We start from the raw sequence: 21,248 nt of genomic DNA on the forward strand, positions 1-21,248 counted from the left end.
TTTTAGTGCCCCTTTTTTAACCCAAAACTTTTGATCAAATTTTTAAAAGAGAAAAAATTTTTTTTTTTTTTTTTTTTTTTTTTTTTTTAGAAAAGCATTTGGAACAGAATGGGATTAAGATTTGGTTTGGACGGGTCCCAGCTATGAAGAGAGGGAAGCAATCATGTTTGGATCTTGCTGACATGACTGATTTCCCTTTGGGTTATGTGCTTCGTCACTGACAAGAATAATTTATTATTCTGGTGTTTGGACTCGTTCTCCAGATATTTGGTTTGTTAGTCTAGAAACCACTTTTTTTTCTAACTTTTGTGTGTTTCAGTCTTATCCTCTGACTTTGCACACAGCCTTTTCTCTGTTTCATTCACATGCATCTCCAGACCTTCTTTTCTCCTATTTTATTCTGAATTTACACCATTAGTTTTTCTTATTTCTAAATTCCCAGATGATAATAAATCAGTAGATCTGCATGCCATAATCCACTCTACAGTCATGTTAAAGGAATGTGAGTTTAGCCATTATGTTTCTCTTCGTCTCTTTGTCTCTTCCTGAATGCAGAATTACGATGCATGTGAGTGTGTGTTTGTAGGGCTGAAATGTGTAAGTGCTTCAGACTTACCAGAGGCAGAGTGGAGGATTGTAGAATTGATTGGGTTTTTCTTGCAGTGCTAAATCACCTCAGTTCTCTGCTCTTTACTGGTAACGGTGCACTCCCTCCTGCATGCAAAGTACTCTCTGGGCCTTCTTAACATTTGCCTTTTGTCACCTTCTGCTTATAGCTAGTCTTTCAGTGGCACATAACACAACTATACACCACCTGGTGCATTAAACTCTAAGACCTCTTCTGCAGCATGCCATGTGCAGCAGAATGAACCTTTAAGAAGATGTATGACCCTATTATCCAGCTAATTAAGCTTTCCTCCTTTGGATTTGTGATAAGTAAGATCCTGCCTCCCAGCTCTAGTATGTTTGAATCAAGGATTTTAAAGTTTTGGTCTTCGGAGGGACAAATTGTTCCCATTTATGTTGGATTTTCAGTGAAAAGTAAAAGAGAATTAAATTACCAACCTGCTCGTATTGGATTAGTTTCTTCAGTTTTATAATTGAAGCATTGGTAATTAAGTAAAAGTGGGTCTTGAATAGTTTTTACTCTTTAACTTTAACTTCAACTTTTGAAATTAAACACGAAAGCATAACATCAGAGGAGTTCATGGGTATTACTAAAACTGCAATCTCTCTGGATCTGCCTTAAAGATAAGCACTTGTAATCTTTTCCTGTTCCTCTTTGAAACCTGACTTGCTGAAGCATTCACATCTTTTAGTGCTACTGACGTGTGGCCATTATTTATAGAGTCTGAGCCTTGCTGATAAGCTTCACGGGCAGAGGCTGTGCTTTAGCCTCATAACTTTACAACTGTCGGCATAGGTCACAGTTAGTCTGGAGAAAATGCTGACGCACTCTCCTCTGCTGTTATGTCTTAACTCCTGTGCTGCTGCAATACAAATAATCACTTCACCTTCCCATAAAGAGGTGGAAATGTCTTTTTTGTTGATTTGGCATCGTTAAACTGGCTTTTATCCCCCATTATTCATCATCGTTTAAGCTGGTCTATTTTAGGCTTAGTTATATTATTCTCTATGTCAAGGATTGAGAGTATGTAAAACGTGTAAAAGAAACAAGTAAAGGCAGTGAAGAATCCAGTTAAAAGCTGGTAAAGAATAATGATATTACATCTGGAGCAGTAAATATGGGCCAAAATATGTTTGTGTTACGTACTCAGTGACTAGCTACCCAAGTAGTAACGGCACAGACTTCAACTTGAAATAATAAGGCAAAGATTTCAAAGCCGTTTTTTGGGTTAGGAGGAAGGAGTTTCGCTGAGAGTAGCTTAGAGATCTAACAATCTAACAGAGGTTAGAATAACCAGGGGTTTAAAAGTGATCTTTGGCGAAACCAGTCTGCTTGTTATTCGTCACAGGGATTGATAAATGCTTGTACCAGAATTTAATTTGAAGAAACCTTCAGTTCAGGCTCCGTTCAGGTATACATTGCAATTTCTGCTTCAATTTTGACTGATATTCTCATTATGATGTGCAAATACTTTATATTGGCGATCTGTGGTCTCTAGGGAAATTCTCTATACATCTTAGATACATCGTTGTTCTGGTGAAGGTTGAGCGTTTTCACTTTCGCCCTTTAGATCCCACAATATCAGCTTTCCATGAGGTGACTTGTAAGTGGGAGGAGCTGCAGTTTGGAGGAGTTTATAAGTCTATACATTATTTTATTTAAACATGTCCTTGAATCACAATTAAACAAATGTGACAATTTCCTGTAGGGGAAATTTGCTGTAACTCATAAAGCTGACATTGTGCCATCTGCATCATCATTGCCAAATGGATGTCCTGCATTTATTTACATGTTTAGATTCTTTACTGTCCTGGATTTTATTTCGAGGTTTGATAGATACAATGCCCCCAAAACAGCTGGGCTGAATATCCACGTGCCAAATGAATGTAAAGGCTGTGTTACAGATTTTTAAAGTAGAGATATCACAACTCAGTCTAAACAGTATTGCAGAAAATAGAGAGATTTTACATTTCCATCCATCCATACATATGTATCGGCTCTGCTCTTGAATTTTCCTTGGATTTTGGAGAATTGGTGATCTGTTTTTCCTCTCTGTTTTCCAGACAAGCATCGTTCGCAAACTCCTAAGGCATGGCGCAAATCCAACTTTGCTCAACTGCAACCAAGACAAGCCTTCTGGTAATATATTTACTGAACACATTCACACTAATGAGGATTTGATCACAAACATAAAAACAACTGCAACTGGAGGGGACAACATGTTCAATCAAGTGGGAGGTAATATAGCACAAAAAAAAGAAAAAAAAAGAAAGACAATAATTTTGTCACAGACATAAATATAGATGTGTGCTGATTGCCTTTAGGTGAAAGCACAAATTACTTTACAGGAACATGAAAACAACAATATTGTGAATTCTTAAGCATTACTTTACCTTTTACCTGTTTTCTACTAACCAGCAAAAGGGAAAATAATAATAATTAGGCCGCTAAATGTGGATTCTTAGACGTCTGTGGTGGACATCTGTTCCTGTTTTGACTGGTAGCCGCCAGTCGTTAGGAAATACATGAATAAATAATAAGCTACAAGCTGAACCAGCTACCATCAGAAGATTATGCCTACTTTTGATGTACAATTATGGATGCCTTCTAAAAGGTCTTACTTCCCTATTTATGAGAGTTAATGGTGCAACGGCTGAGGGAGACTTGCGCTCCTGGCAGAAAAGTTAATGTGATGCTTATAGCCAAGGGCAAAACAAAATACCATGTGCAGGCCAAAATAACGTTCTGCGTTCAATTTGGTGCTTAATGTTTAAGAATTCACAATATTGTTGTTTTAACAAATGTTTTAGTAGTGACTAAGACACGCTGCTCTGGTTTTAGTAATGGTTATTTCAATCACTTTGTTTTCACCTGCAAGATGATGACTGCCAGCTGTAGATTGCTTCAGTGATTGGTAGTTGGGCTGTAAAGGAGGGGAGTAACACACGTTAAGAAATAACCATTTCCTCTGCCCCATGTATGCCCTTCTTGTTGATCATGATATCATCTATCGCACAGTTTGCAATCCTAGTACATCAGCATACCGTTGCTAAAACACTGCCAAACAAATTGAACTTCACACATTTAAAAAGTCTGTTTCCTACAGGTCTGTAAGAATGTTTTGAAGGTAGAAAAGGTTTCCTTCAGTTTGTGTTTTGGTAGCACTCGGTGAGTCATCCTACTATTGTGGAGCGACGCATAAAGAGTCTCGATTGTTAGGCACTGGTAGCCAACAATGCTTCGATGATAACAGTGACAAGTCAATGGCATAAGTCTTTGTGAGAGCATTCAAATAAATTGTAGCCTTTTCCATCAAGAACTTTGTAGACATCAGTGACCTTTATTTGATGCGGCCGGTTAAGGGCAGCCAGTTCAGCAAACAGAGAGGTGACATGTTCACTTTTAGGCTGATTGAAAACCAAACTCGCCTCTGGACCATCTGCTGAAGGTTCACAACACAGACTGGGAGACCAGTTAGTCCAGTAGTGAAGGCAGGAAGTGGGCATAGACTGCAGGAGCTGGGTGGCATATTGAGTTGGGCACAGCATGACTTTATGTACATTTAATGATGCGAAGTGATTGAGTCATGGAGACATGATCTTTAAAGGTCATTGGTCATGACACCCAAGTTTCTAGCCGCCATAAATGGAGTATAAACTGATTAAGATTCAGTTGATACTTTATTTATTCATTGATTTCAGTAGGGAAATTTGTATATTAGCATATATTACCATTCTTATTTCATTAATGTGACCTATTTACTTTGCTGCCAGATGCAGTCTTGATTTAATGAAGTCTAGCATGCTTTCAGGTTACCATCTTGAGTTATCCTTGTTGTAGAGTGAAGCTGGCCTGGCACATGTAGGCAGCACCACCTCCATATGGTTTGCCTTAAATACCAAGATAGACAAAAAAATTAAAAGAAAGCAGAAAAAAAGGGAATGCAATACCCAATGTATTTTATTGGATTTCTATTTGACAGACCAAAACACAAAGTAGTACACAGTGTAAAGATGCATATTTTCTTTTATTTTTTTGTTATAAAAAATAAGTGTGGTGTACAATAGAATGTACACATTTTCTTTCACTTTATAATTATGAACAATTTTATTGGTACATCCCTTAAAATCTTTCTGAAGTCTGTGACTAGAACTTCACAAAATGTTAAAATGTTCTAGTCGTATGAATACTGTTGGATGGCACTGTATAAATGTGTCACAGACTGGGGCTTCGGGTTTTCTTCCTCCCTTTTTGTAGGATAATATCTCTCTGCTGTCGCCCACCGTTTACTCTCTGGGTTTAACCAGGCCTGTGACTCATTCTGGTCTTAATCAATACCCCATATTTGCATGTAGACACAGAAAACATGTGAGACAAACCCCGAGAGGCTGAGACAATCCCTACCGTTTAACATGGAAGCTGCATGGTTTTCCTGTAGAAGCCAAATAATGAAAAAAAGTGGCATAGCAAGAGATGGGTGTCAGGGGCGCTGTCTGTCAGACGGAAATAAAAAGCCAAAAGCCATTTTCTTTCCCTTGGGCCCTCTTAGGCCTCATTACAGATGGGAGATCCTAAAGCTCTCATCCTCTGCAGCGCTGGATTGATTCTCTGTTAGATTCGAATTCTGGATAAGGGCAGGGTCATCAAATACATTTTTAAGAAAGGGGTTATAATGATACTTAGTAGTGATAGTGTTGTTTAAGCCATCATACTTCTAGAGTCTCCTTACTTTTTTATCTTTTGTTTTTACTACAGAAATAAATATTTGAGTGGTTTAGAAAGATAAAATAGATTAATTCTGCTCTCATGTATCCGCAATTGCTTGCATTAACTTGAGGAGTTTTATTTTTATTTTTTGTGATGTCAGATTTTCAAAGTAACATTGATTTGGGTTTTCTGTCATTAGATCTTGCAGTGTCAGAACCGATGGCAGAGATGCTGCTGAGCGCAGAGGAGAGCTGGTTGCAGAGACTGAAGGACCCCGGAGCCCCACTGCCTCCAACCGACCAACGTTACGATGGAGGCTCTCATGACTTCAACACTCCTCTCAAAACTTTGTGAGTCTGCTCTTTTACATGCACACATTTATTCAGTACATTGTAAATTATGATTTATCCGTTTTAAACTCAAATATTTTGTCTCCTTTTTCCCCAAACTGCAGTCGTTTAACTCGCCACGCCTTTTGCTCTTTTGTTAATCAGGAATCCGCTTGGTCTCTCAATTTCTAAGCGGGACAGTCTGCTGGAGAAGTGTGCCATGTTCAGAGAGGCAGGTGGAGCACTAAGCCGACAGCCCTCTCAGGATAATGGCCTAGATAGTCCCTTTAGCTCTGGACCAAGCAAACTGGAGCAGGTAGCTTGCTTCAAAGCCCATTTAAGGACGAACCTTCTCAGAGTGTCTTTGGCTGATAAAGCTAAACGGTTACATTTCAGTACAACTGACCTTTAAAACTCAAGAAGCTGTAATACACTTAATTTGGTGTGTGTTATTCTTTTAATGAAGGATTTGCATCTTTTGAATAATTTTATATTTTATTAGGCTTCAATAACAGACTTCAGTGTAACATCTAGTGATTTTATCTGACAGACAAAATCTAAAGTAGTGCATAATTGTGACATTAAAAATGTTTTCCACGTATGTAAAATTAAATGTGGTTTATGTATTCATTCCCCATTACTCTAAAATGCATCCAGTGCAACCAAGTTCTCCTGTGCTTTGAAGCAAGATTAGTCTATAAATCTAAATCCCAAATCTCTCATGGAACGCTGTTCACTCAATCATCTAAATGTGGATGCTTAAAAAATCTTGCATTTGAAGCCCTGTTATTTCAACATTGAAAAGCTCAAAGTGAAGTAACATAAATAATCTTGTCGTAGTTGGGGTTTTGTAGAAATTATGCAACGTGTGTGGACAACAGAGAATATCCAAACACCACCCTGAGTTCAGATTTAATTCACTGTGTTTCTTTAGGTCAAGCTGATGCCTCCAGCTCCCAATGATGACCTCGCTTCCCTCAGCGAGCTGACCGACAGCAGCCTGCTCTACGAGATGCAGAAGCGCTTTGGTAACGACCAAATCTACGTAAGCCTGTTACGTCCTTGTACCTTTTGCACACAAAGTGGTCACTGTCTTCTGCAGCACAAAAAGACCTCTCCTTTCCACCCTCAAAAAGAGAGGTGAAAAATGAAAAAAGTCTACATTTGTAATAATTAAACAATGAATCCAGTTTCAAGAAATTCACTTTTTAAGAAAAACATAAGTGAATATTGCCTCCAGTCTGCAAACAATGGGATATTTGTTCAACCCATTAACCTTGAGCCCAGTCTGGAGGACAGATCAGCATGTTACTAAATATTAGCATTAGCAGCACTTTCACAGGGGGCAGCTTGGCTCTAATAGAAGTGGTGAGTGATGAAGGGTTAGTTGGTTAGAGAGGAGGGTCAGAATAAGGTCGCCCTTCATTCTGGTCTTAATGTCTGCAGGGCTTACATACGAGACAGTACATCTGAGTTCTTCATCAGGTCATTTTATCAGTTGGAGTTTTACTGTTATCTTCTTATGATGTTTAGGACCATTATTTGCAAACATGCAGTTTGCTAAACACATATGCAAGGCTTCCTTTTACTATGACTGTCGATTAAAGTTTTTCGAAACGAGGATGAATTGTTTGCTAATTCGCATGTCTCTCCCTGCTCGTGTTTAGACTTACATTGGACACATTCTTCTGCTCATCAATCCAAACAAAGAGCTGCCCATCTATTCCACTTTGGTGAGCAAACATTGAAATTACCTGTACGTATTTACAGCAAAAAGCCTTTGTTGTCTATTAGGATGTTTCAACGTAGAGGGGGATATGTGGCAATACTCTCTCAAGCAGGATGGTTTGCATTAGATGAGCTTTAAGCATTACAGCTGTAAAATCATCCTATGAAGGGAAGAGTTTCCTGCATAAAAAGCAGAGCAGCAGGGGATGAAATGGACATAGTAGTTGATAAATAATGCAGTCTTCCTGTTAGCGATCTGCAGCGCAAGGCTGACTCTGCATTAGCCAGAGAAAACACACACAAACAGCCATTCCTAGACGCAAACAGTCTCGGTTACAGTTTCTCATCACAAGGCCAAAAATGCTTATCAAGCAGAAAAGAAAAACAAACGCCAACACAATCCAGTGGGGAAGCTATTGAAAATTGCTCATTTATTACCTTTTCCACAATATTATGTCATTGTGCAAAACTGTCCTCCATCCCTGTTTCTGCTGTCACCAACATAGCACTTTCATACCACTGCTGGTCTTGGCAGACAGGGACAGCATCAACGACAACATGCCGATACTAAATCTAAAATGTACACTTTTTACTTTTATGATTATTAATCTATTGCTTCAGTCATAGAAAACAGAAAATGAGATTTATTTTTACTTTATTGGATTAGATATTTAAATTTGGACATTTAAGTTTGTGTAAACTGTATCTAAATGGTTACTTAGAGTGGGATCTTTTTGTCGAACACTCAGAATGATCCCCAGTGTGGCTTCACTGTCTCAGTGAAAATTGATCCCTTGCCTGATTGTGTGTCCATCTTATGGCCTCTGTCTATTCCTTAGGTGAGTCAGTTGTACCTGAGCTCCACTGGCCGTCTTTGCTCTTCTCTACCGCCTCACATCTTCTCCTCAGCTGAGAGAGCATATCACATGATGCAGCAGGAGAGACGTCCACAGTGTTTCGTCCTGAGGTACTCCTGCCATTCCTTTCTACACAGGAACCCCTAAAGTTGAGGCATTTTGTTACATTTGCTCGAGAACAAAAACAGCATGATGAAGACCAATGAACTTATGTAGAAATGAAGATGTTAAAGCAGGGTTAACTTGTAGCATATTATCCCAAACTATAAACATCTTAACAGAGTGCCGCCACTGCATCAAACCTGCAGCTGTGGAGATCCACCAATCAGACTGAATCTGATTGAATCTGTCGAAAGGACGACTGTTTGTCATACCTTCTAAAAGTCTGGCTTTTTGGGGGGACAAAAAAAGTGAAAAAGGAAACCATAAGAAGGAGTGTTTAAAGGATGTCACAAGCATACAGAGCAAACATGTGAAAGACGTTCTGGTCAAATCAGAACAGAATGCAAAAATGCCTACATCTAAAACACAGTGTCTAGGTGAACACACAGTAACACACAGTTGCTGGGGTGAAATATGGTGATATATGGTGGGAACAATTTTCTTAAGCAGAGACAGGGAGACTGATTGGAGTTGATGGGAAGGTGGATACAAGGCGATCCTGCAAGAAAACTTACCAGGCTCCAAAAGAGGTTCACATTCCAGCAGAACAACCACCCTAAACAAACAGAGAGAGAGACTGATGGTTTAGATCAGAGCATAATCAAAGTCCAAGCCTGAATTGCTGTTCTGACACTCTTAAATCTGCCTGAACCTAACATATTTACCAAGTTAAAAAGGGCAAACATTTCTGTCTATAAATGGCAAAAGCTGACGGCAAATGTGATTTTCCAAAGTGTTGCTCTGATAGCATTTGGCTTCACTGGATTCCATCTTGGTGTATCAGAGTAAAGAGAGAACAGAAATGTATGCCACCATTTTTCAGACCATTTTCACTACATAGTAACATTATTCTTCTTGTTGGTCTGTCACATTAAAACCCAATAAAATAAATTAAAATTTGTGGTTGTAATGTGACAAGATGTGAGGTGTGAATACTTTTACAAGGTGTTCTATGTGAAACCAGAGCTGCAGTGACAGTTTTATAGCTAAATAATTGGCAGGTTGCCCACGTGGTTTGTCCACTCCCCTCAGCTACACACCTGTTAAATCCTTCCAGAAAGATTAATACCTCTGAGCCCAAAACAAGCAGTAGACCTGTTCCACGTTTGCACAGAGATGGATGTTTGCTGGGAGGGTTGCAGAGCTGCGCTCTTTGTCCTCGACTGGACCAACTCAGCACCCTGATTGCAATTAAATCCTGTTCCTGCTCTCCAGTGACATTCCCACTGAGTCGTAACCAGTCTGGCAGAGAGTTAATGCGCCCTGGCCACAGGCTATCCATCTCACTTACACACACAAACACACACAGCGGCATTGTGCTGTGCACTCACAAGTGCACACGTTTCCATTTCCTCAATTCCTTCCTTTGCACTTTATCGCTCCTTCTCCGGTTTCACTTTTGGTTGTGCCGTGGAAATCCTTGTTGTCTGACATGCATATATACCAAAGTACACACACACGCATCTTCTTTTATAGGCAAATCAATGGTTCAGATCCCTCCGGAGGCAGATACGCTAACAGTCTACCCTTAAAATCTAATAAAAACTGGTAAATGAAAAGATAGCGGAAGAACCCTTGGACTTGGAAAAGTAGCATAACACATACACACTCCCAATCCCCGAGAGCAAGCTGCGGTCTTTAGTGAGGAGCCCCTGACCTTCTCAAGCCATCTGCTTGGTGTTACTATGCATGTCTCGCCTCCCTGCGTGTCAGTGAGTATCAGAGCATGTACTGTAGGGGAGCCTTATGTCAGCCTTAATATCCAGTCAACAGAAAATTAACAGGCATCCTGGGTGTTAAAAGTATGGGCTCAGTCAGTGAAATGTCACTGATGTCAGGAGGAGTGGGTGGGACATGTAACGGGTGGGGGTCCCTGAGGCGGGGGAGATGTCAGGTGGGTGGAGACGTTCAATGTAGGGGACAGATGATGTCACCCTGATGACTAACATCTCACACCTACTCTTTAGAGACAGGCAAAGCTCTGTTTGAGATTTTTCATGTGTTATAAGAAGTCTGTTGTGGTGGAAAAGGTTAAAAAAAAACAACAACAAATAACCAGAACAAAGCGTGTTAAAACACTTATATTGCAATTTTCCTCCACTTAGCTGTTGCAGCAAATTCAGTGTAAAATGTGCATTGATGTCACAACTTATAGATACACTGTTGATGATCGCTAATATAAAGTGTCGTACAAAGGTTTTTCACTTGAAAATTTGCACAAACGTTGCAGAAAATTTGCAAAACCAGTTTTCATGTTACATTCTCAATTGGATACAAGTGTGGACTTTGCCTGGGTCATTCCTGAGTGTGCTTTTATCTAGTTAGTTTGATTGTAATACTAGCTTCATGTTTTCAATTTCTCGTTAACCTATAATTGACTTTCTTCCAGAATTCCCCCCCTCCCCTCCCCTTGTTCAACAGTATCAATCTCACCATCAACTCTGACAAGTTGAAGTCCCAGCTGAAGATAAACATTGGTGCGCATGGTGTTTACCGGGTGCCGTGCCATGTGCTTTTCGTAAAACATAGTGTTTAGCATGTCACCCCGAAAATGCTCTACTTGTTCATCCTGATAGTTTATGTGGAAGCCCCGTCTTTGCAGGTTTAGAGCTTTTTCGCTTTTTGGTGATAAACTGAGCAGTGATTCAATAAGGGATTCAAAACTTGGTATCCTGTTTTATAACTTAACCCTGCATTTAACTTCTCCACAACTTTATCCATGATATATTTGCTGTGTTCCTGGGTCTTCATTATGCTTTTTGTCCACTAATGGTTTCTAACAAACATCTGAGGTTTTCACTGAACAGCTCGATTTATTCTCATATCAAATAACACATCTGAAGAGTTTTTATTGAATTGTATTTCATTCAGGGCTTTTTAAAAATATTCAGTCTCTTTCACAATCAAGCACTGCTTTGTGTTGAACTTTCACATAAGAATTAGTCTCCACAATTATGGAAGTTTTAATGTTACTCGTTGTGGGGGAATTCAAAGGTTATAAATACTTTTGCACAACACAGTGTGAAAGACTAACTGAAGACTGTCTGTTTCTATCTTTTCAGTGGCGAGAGTGGTTCTGGGAAAACTGAGGCATGTAAGCACATCGTGAGACACTTGACAGCTCGCTCCGGCCCCAAAGGCTTTGGGTTAGAGCCCAGAATGAAACGCGTAAGTCTGAATGCGTCTGTCTGCGAGATGTTAAATTCTGCACTTCAAAGATCCAGCGGGTAAAGAGGGGTCCTCTGTAGATGTGCATGATTTAGGAACCTGCAACAACGCCGTGTCCTTGAAATGACTTTTGGATCTCAAATCAGATTTCGCTTTTTTCTTTTCCGTAAATCTCTCTGACAAACTCATAAATCCCCCAGTGCCCCCTGCCTGCCCACTTTGCTTGCATACAGTGATGTTAGCCAGTGTTTCACTTACAGATATTTGCTTGTTAGATTTTGAGCACTTTTTGATTGTGCATTAATCATTTCCTAAAGTGGTTTGAACATAAAACAAAACGTGCTACATGTTTCACATTGGTATAGCTGCTTAACAGTGAAGACATTAATCCTTACGGTCAACACTAACCACATAATTTAAAAAAAATGTTTCTAGTTGTAGAAATTTAGATTCACAGTGCAGCATTCTGCTTTTGCTCGGAGACTGATTTAAAATACTGTAATCAGTGAGTGCTCTTTTCTGATGAAGTCATTGTTAAGTAGGCAATATCTGGGTCAACCTTTCATTCTGGGACATGAAATGATGCGACTCGAATCATAGATTTGTACTGACATCTAGTGGTTCAAAAGAAGACTTTCCTTGTTCCCTTTGACAAAGATGTTTTCTTTTCTGCATCATGTGTTATGCTTTATTTCTCATTGAAAGATAATGCAAACCTTAACATGAACTGTTTGGTTTTGTATATACAGGTAAACTGTATTCTGGAAGCTTTTGGCCATGCAAAAACCCCAAGAAACAGCAGCTCAAGCCGTTTTATCAAGTTGCTAACGATCCAGTTCTGTGAAAAAGAAAAGACAATACTGAGAGGTAATGCAGTGTGCACATCTGGCTGTAAATGAAATTGAATTATTAATAAATTCAATGCCTTTATTGTTATATTTGGATATGCATAAGATATTTACCAGTCATGTTAAATTTCATTAAGTTTATATACTTTGATGTTAGTTCTTCTGAAGATTTTTATAAGCCTCTCTTTAAAGTATGTTTTATTCTTTATATTTATTATTGTTAATATTATTGAGTTGTTATAAGATTGCAGTTTTCTGTGAAACACCATCAGAACATAGTGTGTAATTGTAAAATGAAAGGAAACTTACACATTGCTTACTTGCAAATTATAATTTGCAGTTTGCCGCAAGAAATGCACTTTTAGAGGGGAGATAAGTCCTAGTCAAAGGCCAGACTTGATCTAGTAGAAGATCTATTACAAGACTTGAAAATCCATCAACTCTGATCTGGAGAAGCAGGGCAAAGTGTTCAGTCTTAGGACGAGAAAAGCTAAGAAACAAACTTTTGAAAACCTGATACAGATTTTTTTTTTTATTTAAATGTGTATTATTTTGATTTCATTTCACATAATAGGCTACTTTCTTGTTTTTTTTTTTTTTTTTTTTTTCACAAATGATTTAAATCAAGTGAATTGGCATTCCAACACACTTATCGTGGAAAAGTTTAAGATAAGATAAGATATTCCTTTATTAATCCCACAGCGGGGAAATTTACATTGTTACAGCAGTATAAAGGACAGAGCAGAACCAATATAAAAATCTATATCTACACAGTAAAATCAGGTGAATATAGAAAGTACTGAAATAGTATTGTTTGAAATATAAATAAATAAATTCCAAGTTTATTGCCTATAGTAAAGAGTAGTGAACTACTGAGAGCAGCGGGTGTTGTACAGTCTGACAGCGGCTGGAAGGAAAGACCTACGGTATCTTTCCTTCACGCACTTAGGGTGCCGCAGTCGGGCACTGAAGGAGCTGCTCAGTGCTGTCAGAGAGAGGTGCATGGGTTGGGACGGGTACTGCAGCTTGCGCTGGAGCTTAGTCCTCATTCTCCTGTCTGCCACCACCTCCACTGGGTCAACAAGACACCCCAGGTGGATTTCCTGAGGAAATCCAGCTCTGAATTCCTGAGTTTACGAGTGTAGATACCTGTTCACAGCTTTAAACAGGTTACTAGCTTTGAGCCACCACCAGGAGGCAGTAAAAGCTAAAGAATAGCTTCATGGCGATTTGATTTAATTCCCAATTTGTATTTTTTTTTTTTTTGCTTTGTTTTCAACATTTTATATCCGTAAATTTAATTTTATGATACCTGCCATTAAATAGATACTAAAAAGGTAGTAATGTCAAGCTTTTTATCAATAATGATTTCAGTTTTTTGTACTGACTTGAATACCGTGTGTTCTGTTTAAGCCCACATTTACACCTACATGCTGGAGAAGACCCGTCTAGTTCACCTGCCGCCTCAGCAACAAAACTTTCGAATCTTCTATCTGATGGCTGAGGGCCTTTCCCCCGAGGACAAGACTGCACTTTATCTCAATAATGTCTTGGCTCATAGGTTTGTTGTTGTGCAATAGAAATACTGAATTATTGAATTTTGCATTTAGAGTTTGCTGATTGATGTGCACATTATTGTTTCTTCCTTCCATCTTCCTGTCACCAGGTATCTTACTGGTGCAACTCCAGGAGACAGCCCTCCTGTCGCCCTGGCTTCTGCCCAGAGCAGGGAGCATCTGGCTGCAGTCAAACAAGCCCTGCGCGCCCTGGGCTTCAACAAACAGGTCACTGAGCTGCATGTTCGGTTTGGTCAGATGTTGTAGGCGTACGGTTAAGTTGTAAAATTCACACACCCTGAAGAGATAAAAGTATCTCACTCTTGTACCTCCATAAAATAGAACATCATTACAAAGTGAATTTATTTCTGTCCTTCATCTCACACGCATGTGGTATAGTCTTCAAGCCTCTGTTTTTGTGAATTATTTTGTTACTGCTAATAAAAATCCAAAATGCAGTTTCTAAAAAAAAAAAAAAAAAGATATATCTTTTTTTTAACACCAATAAAGATGAATTTTAATACAAAAACTTTGTATCCCTATGTATCATATGCTGTCCTTGCTGTCCTTTCAGTGCAGCTGCTTTCCCTGTTGCATGTGCTCCTTTTTTCTAAGCCACTTTTTCCTTCCACTAAATTTTCTACCAACATGCTATGCAGCATTTGGTGTCTTAGCATCACAGCACAAAGTCTTTTTTATCAACTTTTTTTGGCTTACTATCCTGTCTGAGGGGTTTCTGGTTGACATCTGTTAAGTCCGTGGACTATAAGTCGTTAAAGAAATTACTTCACTGTTAATATTCAATGAATCTAAATGCTGTATGAGTTTTACTATTCAAATTGAACTACTGAAATTAAAAAAGCTTTTTCATTTTATTCAAATTTATTTGAATACATTAGAATACTGTCCTTTTTTTTTTTTTTATTATTATTTCTAGATCCAACAGAACTTGTTTCTTAGTCCAGGAGGCATAAGGTTGCTCAAATTCAAAATGGCTTTTGGTCAATTTGTCCAATCAGATAATTTGAACTTGTTAACAGATCTTTGACATATGCTATGTGAAATAAATTCATTCAGCAAACACAACTTAAAAGCTGACAGATGAGAGGACACTCAAAACCTCCAAAGCTTCAAGCCACCTCATGCTCAAAGTACTTAATCAAGCATCTAATCGAAGATCTGAAAAGTGGCTTTAAATGCAAATAAAACTGTACGAAGTGTGCCTTTAGTGTGCACCACTAGCTGTGTTCCCAAACCATTTTCAGGTTCTATTCTTAAATATCCATTTAGCATTTATCAGTAGTGGGTGACCATCATCTCACCTTTTAATCCAGCAGCAGCAAATGCATGTGGGCATAAGGGATGGAGGAATACAGTGGCTGCTGCTGCTGGTGGTGGTGTTATCAGAGGACACTACCATCCAACTGGATAAGACTGCAAGGTAGAGAAAAAGGGGGGTGGGGAGTGTTAGTGGAAGTGATCGACCACCCATTGGTCTCTGTCTAAGCTCTCATCAACGGACGACTCCCAATCTAGACCCAAGGGTCAGTCGTCATTAACGTTCCTTATATCACTGCTTTGCTTTGCTTTGCTTTCCCTTTCTCTTTCTCTTCATCTTCGCCGTGCACATGAAGGGAAAGGGAAGGTGGGAGTCGCTCTGTGTATAGAGTGTCAGACAGAGACTAATGCCCGTGTTTATCTCTGAGATATCAGCTCCAATATCCTGCCCTGAGAGGGCGCACACGCAGACACACACTCACACACGTTCACCAGCAGCACACACCCTCCGACGCAGACATCCCCCCGCTCAGAGAATCAGAGGCAACTGCAAAGTGGGGTTTTCCATGAGGCGTCCTCTGTTGAAGGGCACAGAGTGAGGAACGTTGTGACAGGAGAGAAAGAAAGCAGACTCTCTTGTTTTTGCAAAATTGCAACATGTCATGTTGCAGCAGTTGTTTTTCTCCTTTTGTTCCTGTTTTCAAGAAATTTAACAGCATTGCTTGTTCTTTTTCCCCCCCCACACCTTGTTGTTTCAAATCATTTGACAAATTTTAATATCAAAATAAATAAAAATTCCAGTTTTCAAATAACATTTAAAAAAAGGTTTATAAAACAACCTGCCTCTATGTAAGGTAATTGTTTACATTATGAATTAACAGTGATTAATCAAAATTCTGGGTTCAATTACCCAAGCCATGCCCAGGCACTGCTTGATCTTTTAAAATAAATAAATCAATAAATAAAAATCTGTATAACAGCATAAAGGAGGTTTAAACGTCTTAAAATTCAGCACAACACTCCTCAACATTGACAAATGTACAACCCCCCCGAAAAATCTAGGTCTTTTGATCGTCTGGAAAAGTTGATAATTTTTTTTGCAAAGCTTTGGGACATCAGTCAGATCCAGTGAATTACTGCAGTACACAAATCCCAAAACATGGAAAAATGGAAAACCTTTCTAGGAGTTTCCGGAGAAATTACTCCACATGTGCATCGATAACTCATTCAGGATGCCTCAAAGGAAACTAGAACAACAACCTGAGCACTGATGGTCTTAGTTGTCCCAGTTAGGTCAGTGTTTATGATTAAACAACAAGACGGAGCCAAAATGGCAACCATGCAAATGTTCCAAGTTCAAAACCATTGCTGAACAAAAAAATACAATCCCAAGTCACAAAGTCCCATCCCAAAAAACACAACCAGTTTTTACATTGGACTTATTAGGATAGCTTTTTTCCCCTTTATCTTTCTATATCCATTGTTTCTTAAAAACACTGGAGACTATAATTTCCTTCATGATTTGTAGCTCTGCCTATGTGCTTAAATAGAGGGAAACTGGTCTTCTGCACTTGTTTCTTGAAAACATATTAAAATCATTACAGCTTTAATGATTTTCTAGAAAACAAATGAGTTTTTCTGATGTTTTTTTAATCATAATGTTCAACATGATATCAAAAACCATTTAAAAACTTTTTTGGTGTAGTGCACAGGAAGAAAATCTTCAAAATGTAGCAATAGTTTTTCAAACCTTTTTTTGCTAAATAAATATGTTTAATAGTAATACTGACTCTAAAATATAAAAAAAGCTAAATGTACTCTCTTTCCTTTTCATTTATTTTCCCTGATTTTTTTCTAATTACATACTTGCTCCCGTTTTTCTCATCCAGGAAGTTGACTCTGTGTTCACGCTGCTTTCTGCTGTTCTCCATATTGGGGACCTATGTTTCACTGCCCTGACAGACGCTAACTCAGCCTTCCCTTCTGACCTGCAGCTGCTGGAGAGAGGTCAGTGCCTCCGTCACAACTACGCCCTCATCTTTACAACCACATTTTCACTGAAAACGAGGAGGGTGGAGCCCGTCATGCTCCCACATCGTCTTTATCCCGTCCTCATTGCCTATCTCTCGCTTTTCCCCCAGAATGTCTGATTTAGAAATAGCTAAGAGCTAGACGGGTCACATGTCTGGCAACCAGCAACAAACAGTCTGAAAGAGCAAGTCTGAGGCACACTCCACTCTGTTGGAGTCACAGTTTTCCCCTTTTTTTCCCCTGCTTTATTTTCTCATTCTGCACTCATTCCATGTGCTCCTGCGACCCCCGACCCTTTGCAAAGTGGTAAACAACAGCGTCAGTGGCCAGACGGGAAAGAGCCGGTCGTTGTCAGGGAGATGTGAAGTCATGGCTGGTGATGTCAGGAAAGGGTTTCTGGGTTTGCCATCACCTGTTTGTGCTGCTTGTTTATGGATTCTGCTCACAAGTCCAGCGGTGACTAATCCCTGCCAGCTCTTCCCATCAGTTGAGCGGGCATCAGCTGTGGCAGAGTTCAGCTTGTTGTGTTGTCAGCGTGACGTCATCGTCAGACCACACCGGGCTCTGGGAGGTCATCAGCATCGCCTTTCAGATACTCCATTATTATTTAATGCTGTTATTTTTCAGGTTTTCATCACGTTGTTTACTCCGATGTCTGATGTTTCTCTGTCGGTCTCTCTTTCTCTTCCCAGTTGCTGGACTCCTGCAGGTGTCCGCTAATGATTTAAGCACTGCCCTCACTTCTGACGTTCAGTATATTAAAGGTATTGACCCATCAACCTTCACCACTGCTTTATACTGGTTTTTATTCTTCTGACTACTGAAGAAATCATACGTCTTTAACCTAGTTTGTTTCCTGTAGTTTCAGCTCTGCCTACTTCCCTCTGATTAATCAGGTGGTCTTGCTTAAGTTAATCCAAGCTAAAACTTATTTATATCCTCCTGGCTGATTTAGATTCAAAGTTGCATATTAGCTTAACCAACATGTTTCTTCTGCCTGGAAGTATTAAGCATACTTTGTAGTGAGTTAAAGTAATCTTTTTTTTTCTGCATAAGCCATCATTTTTGGCCTAAATGTGTCTCATTAGGTTTATAAAAACCTTTAATGTAAATGAGAATATTGAAATACTCATCACAGAATCTGAAACTGCAGCCTTTTGCAACTTTGCCATGGAACCGATAGATTTGGCTGCCTTACTGATCTTGTGTAGTGCCAATTTGTGATACTGTACGAATTCGCCAGTTTCTGGTAATGTATGAATTACAGATGTCCCAATTAAAGATCATTTGTGCATGATCCTGATCTGAATCATTTAGGATGCTTAGTTCCAGTTTGATACTTAATTGAAAGAGCAACTTTCTTACATTCTAGACTAACATGAGCATGTCTACTCTGGTTTTACAGAACAAATTGATAATTTTACTTGTTTGATATTTCAGTGCCGTCTCATTTAATCATATTCGGACAAATCTCAGAAAAGATTGTCTTCTGCTTCAGAAACATAGCATTCATTTGGCTGTGAATCTGTTATTTAGTTGCTCTCTACACGTTTTTTTTTTCCCCCTTTGCAGAACAGTTGGCGTGACACGGACAAATGGAAAGCTGCAGTGCTTAATACGGCCTCTTACAATTTTAATATCCTAGTAAAGATGGGAAAATACTTAGATTAATAAGAAAAACCAGGAGTTATTGGATGAACAAGATAATCTGCATCGCCTGTAATACAGTTTTGTAATATGAGCTTTAGAAACTGACTGTGCTAAATATGCCCTCTTGGTTCAATGGGGATACAACTGGCAAAAAAAGCACCTATCGGAGTTTTAAGCTTCTGATTCTTTACTCGGGATTCGATCTGGACTTCCCTAGTATGAATGTTTAAAGATCATAACACAAACACTATGAAAACCCCTTTTATGCTGAGGAAACTCTCTTTTTTTTTTTTTTAAGCTCTTAAATCCACTAACCGGTGTTGAACATCTCCTGGAATGTTCCAGGGTATCCATTACAGATGGATCATCATAGTGATCGATAAATTGTTGGGTGGGGTCTCTGTGAACGATTCACGTCTTTCCAATGATGTGGACATTTTGCTGTAAGAGAACAGTTAAAGCACAGTTTGATTTGTTTGTAAAATGTCAAGGTAGGTGGCAAGTGTTAATATAACATATATAGGACCCAGAATGATGCTAAGAGAATCTACTAGAATCAGATTTATTGGGCTAGCATGCACAAGCAATGAATTTGAGTTGGGTTTCATGCACTCACAGCGTGCATCCATGAAGTATAAAAATACTGTAGAGGAGCCTGCTTAATCGCCTTAACTGTGAGTCACCATGTTCTGACCAATTGGTGTGCATACCTCAGATATTAAGTGAAATAAATGTTTTTAACCTTTTGTCAAGTAATAAAAGTGTTTATATTGTTTACATAAAGACGTCTAAGGTAGAAGATCATATTTAATAGGAGTTGTTTGTTTTTCCTTAAAGCTAGAGGCCCAGGGCACAGTGTACTTTATTACATACTAATGTGAAATACTGTTGACGTAGTTACGCTGTAAACACAACAGAAAATTAGATCACAAACATTCATGTTTGTCTGATTTATCAGCTGAATCATTTTCTCTCAAAAACAACCATGTAAAATTATTTCCAGTGCTGTGCATGCTCCCGCCTCCCGAGAGTCAGTTTTTATTCTTACTTTACTGGGAACTGATTCACTTGCATAATCCATCACTTGCAAATTTCGCAAACTAATTTTTATGTTTCACATAATTCTTTTCATACGTTGATGTCTTCTGACAAAGTCGACACGTCACGCCGTGGATCATTTATTGTGAAGCGTTTGTGATCCCATCTGTCCGAATTGATGTCTTTGTTCTTTTTCTATGTTCACAAAGACACTATCTAAATGATCTGTAAAAAAAAAAAAAAGCCAATCTAATTTGCATATGTGTTTGTATATATTTAAAGCAAAATACAAAAACCACATTGATGAAAGAAAAAAGATTACAATATAGGTATTTCCAAAGCACCATAAGACGGATACTCATTTTATTCAAACTCAACGTCTACTCAATGCCACATGCAACAGACAACCTTTTTGTGTATTGTGAACATCATATGCATCCTTGTTTTAAAAGAATTTGCAGAAAGCTATTTATTTCTAGCACTTTTAGAATTGAACTTGCATTTTTGTAGAGTGCTATGACCCAGTTTTTTTTTTTTTTTTTTTTGTTTTGTTCAGGTGACGTGATCACTAGACGTCACACTGTAGAGATGGCAGAGCAGTACAGGGACCAGCTTGCTAAATCCATCTACGGGCGACTCTTCTACTATCTGGTCAACAGCATCAACGACTATCTTCAAGGACAGGATGACAGCATCGGGTTTGTGTTATGTGTGTTTTTACTCACAATCACAAAAATAAATAAATCCCAGGCTGTTGGCTCCCTTGTGTCTAAATTCCTATCACTGACGTATATAGCTGTGATTGCAAACAAATAGTCACATTTCCAAGGCCCCTGAAGTACCGTAGGCTTCATTGTGGAGTGAACATTCGTCATAGTTTACGAATGCGCCATGAAATCCAAGAAGAAATTTAACAGACACACTCAAGGTCCACGATGCTTGGAGGTCTTACAAAAACACACTAAAAAACAAAACAGCACAAGGTGGAGGTCATGGGATCTCTGACGTTAATGTTGTTGAGCGTTATCACACCCTGACAGAAAACCCACAGCGCATCTTCTGGAATGTGTTTGTGCTTTGCCTTGTTTACGCACATACCGCTAAATATAATAAATTTGTCAACCACGCATTCATGGCACTCCCTTTTTGTCAGATGTTGCTGCACATACACCCTCACAGGCTTTACTGCTGGGGTAGCATCGCACCAGGCTCATACCGATCCTAGAAATTAAATCCACTGCTTTAATGAATGTGCTTTGTGTGTTTTT

General features: G+C 39.0%; 1 protein-coding gene across 6 annotated transcripts in view; it reads left to right on the plus strand.

Annotated features, from left to right (window-relative positions):
• myo16 (myosin XVI) overlaps window positions 1–21,248 on the plus strand; it is a 113,283-nt gene that overhangs the window by 50,716 nt on the left and 41,319 nt on the right. For all 6 annotated transcript variants that reach the window (XR_001426629.1, XM_015045961.1, XM_015045960.1 and 3 more), the window contains exons 8-20: window positions 2,692–2,767; window positions 5,535–5,685; window positions 5,830–5,980; window positions 6,599–6,709; window positions 7,332–7,397; window positions 8,232–8,359; window positions 11,474–11,579; window positions 12,329–12,446; window positions 13,841–13,988; window positions 14,094–14,211; window positions 17,151–17,268; window positions 17,985–18,056; window positions 20,537–20,678. Coding sequence is in view for 5 of the 6 variants with exons in the window: in XM_015045961.1 (XP_014901447.1) it covers window positions 2,692–2,767; window positions 5,535–5,685; window positions 5,830–5,980; window positions 6,599–6,709; window positions 7,332–7,397; window positions 8,232–8,359; window positions 11,474–11,579; window positions 12,329–12,446; window positions 13,841–13,988; window positions 14,094–14,211; window positions 17,151–17,268; window positions 17,985–18,056; window positions 20,537–20,678 (1,505 nt within the window). In the remaining variant the exon portion in view is untranslated. The remainder of the gene's footprint in view (window positions 1–2,691; window positions 2,768–5,534; window positions 5,686–5,829; window positions 5,981–6,598; window positions 6,710–7,331; window positions 7,398–8,231; window positions 8,360–11,473; window positions 11,580–12,328; window positions 12,447–13,840; window positions 13,989–14,093; window positions 14,212–17,150; window positions 17,269–17,984; window positions 18,057–20,536; window positions 20,679–21,248) is intronic.

This window comes from Poecilia latipinna, unplaced genomic scaffold, assembly GCF_001443285.1.
Source record: "Poecilia latipinna isolate Pla-1442-1.1 unplaced genomic scaffold, P_latipinna-1.0 Scaffold757, whole genome shotgun sequence".
Classification (NCBI taxonomy): domain Eukaryota; kingdom Metazoa; phylum Chordata; class Actinopteri; order Cyprinodontiformes; family Poeciliidae; genus Poecilia; species Poecilia latipinna.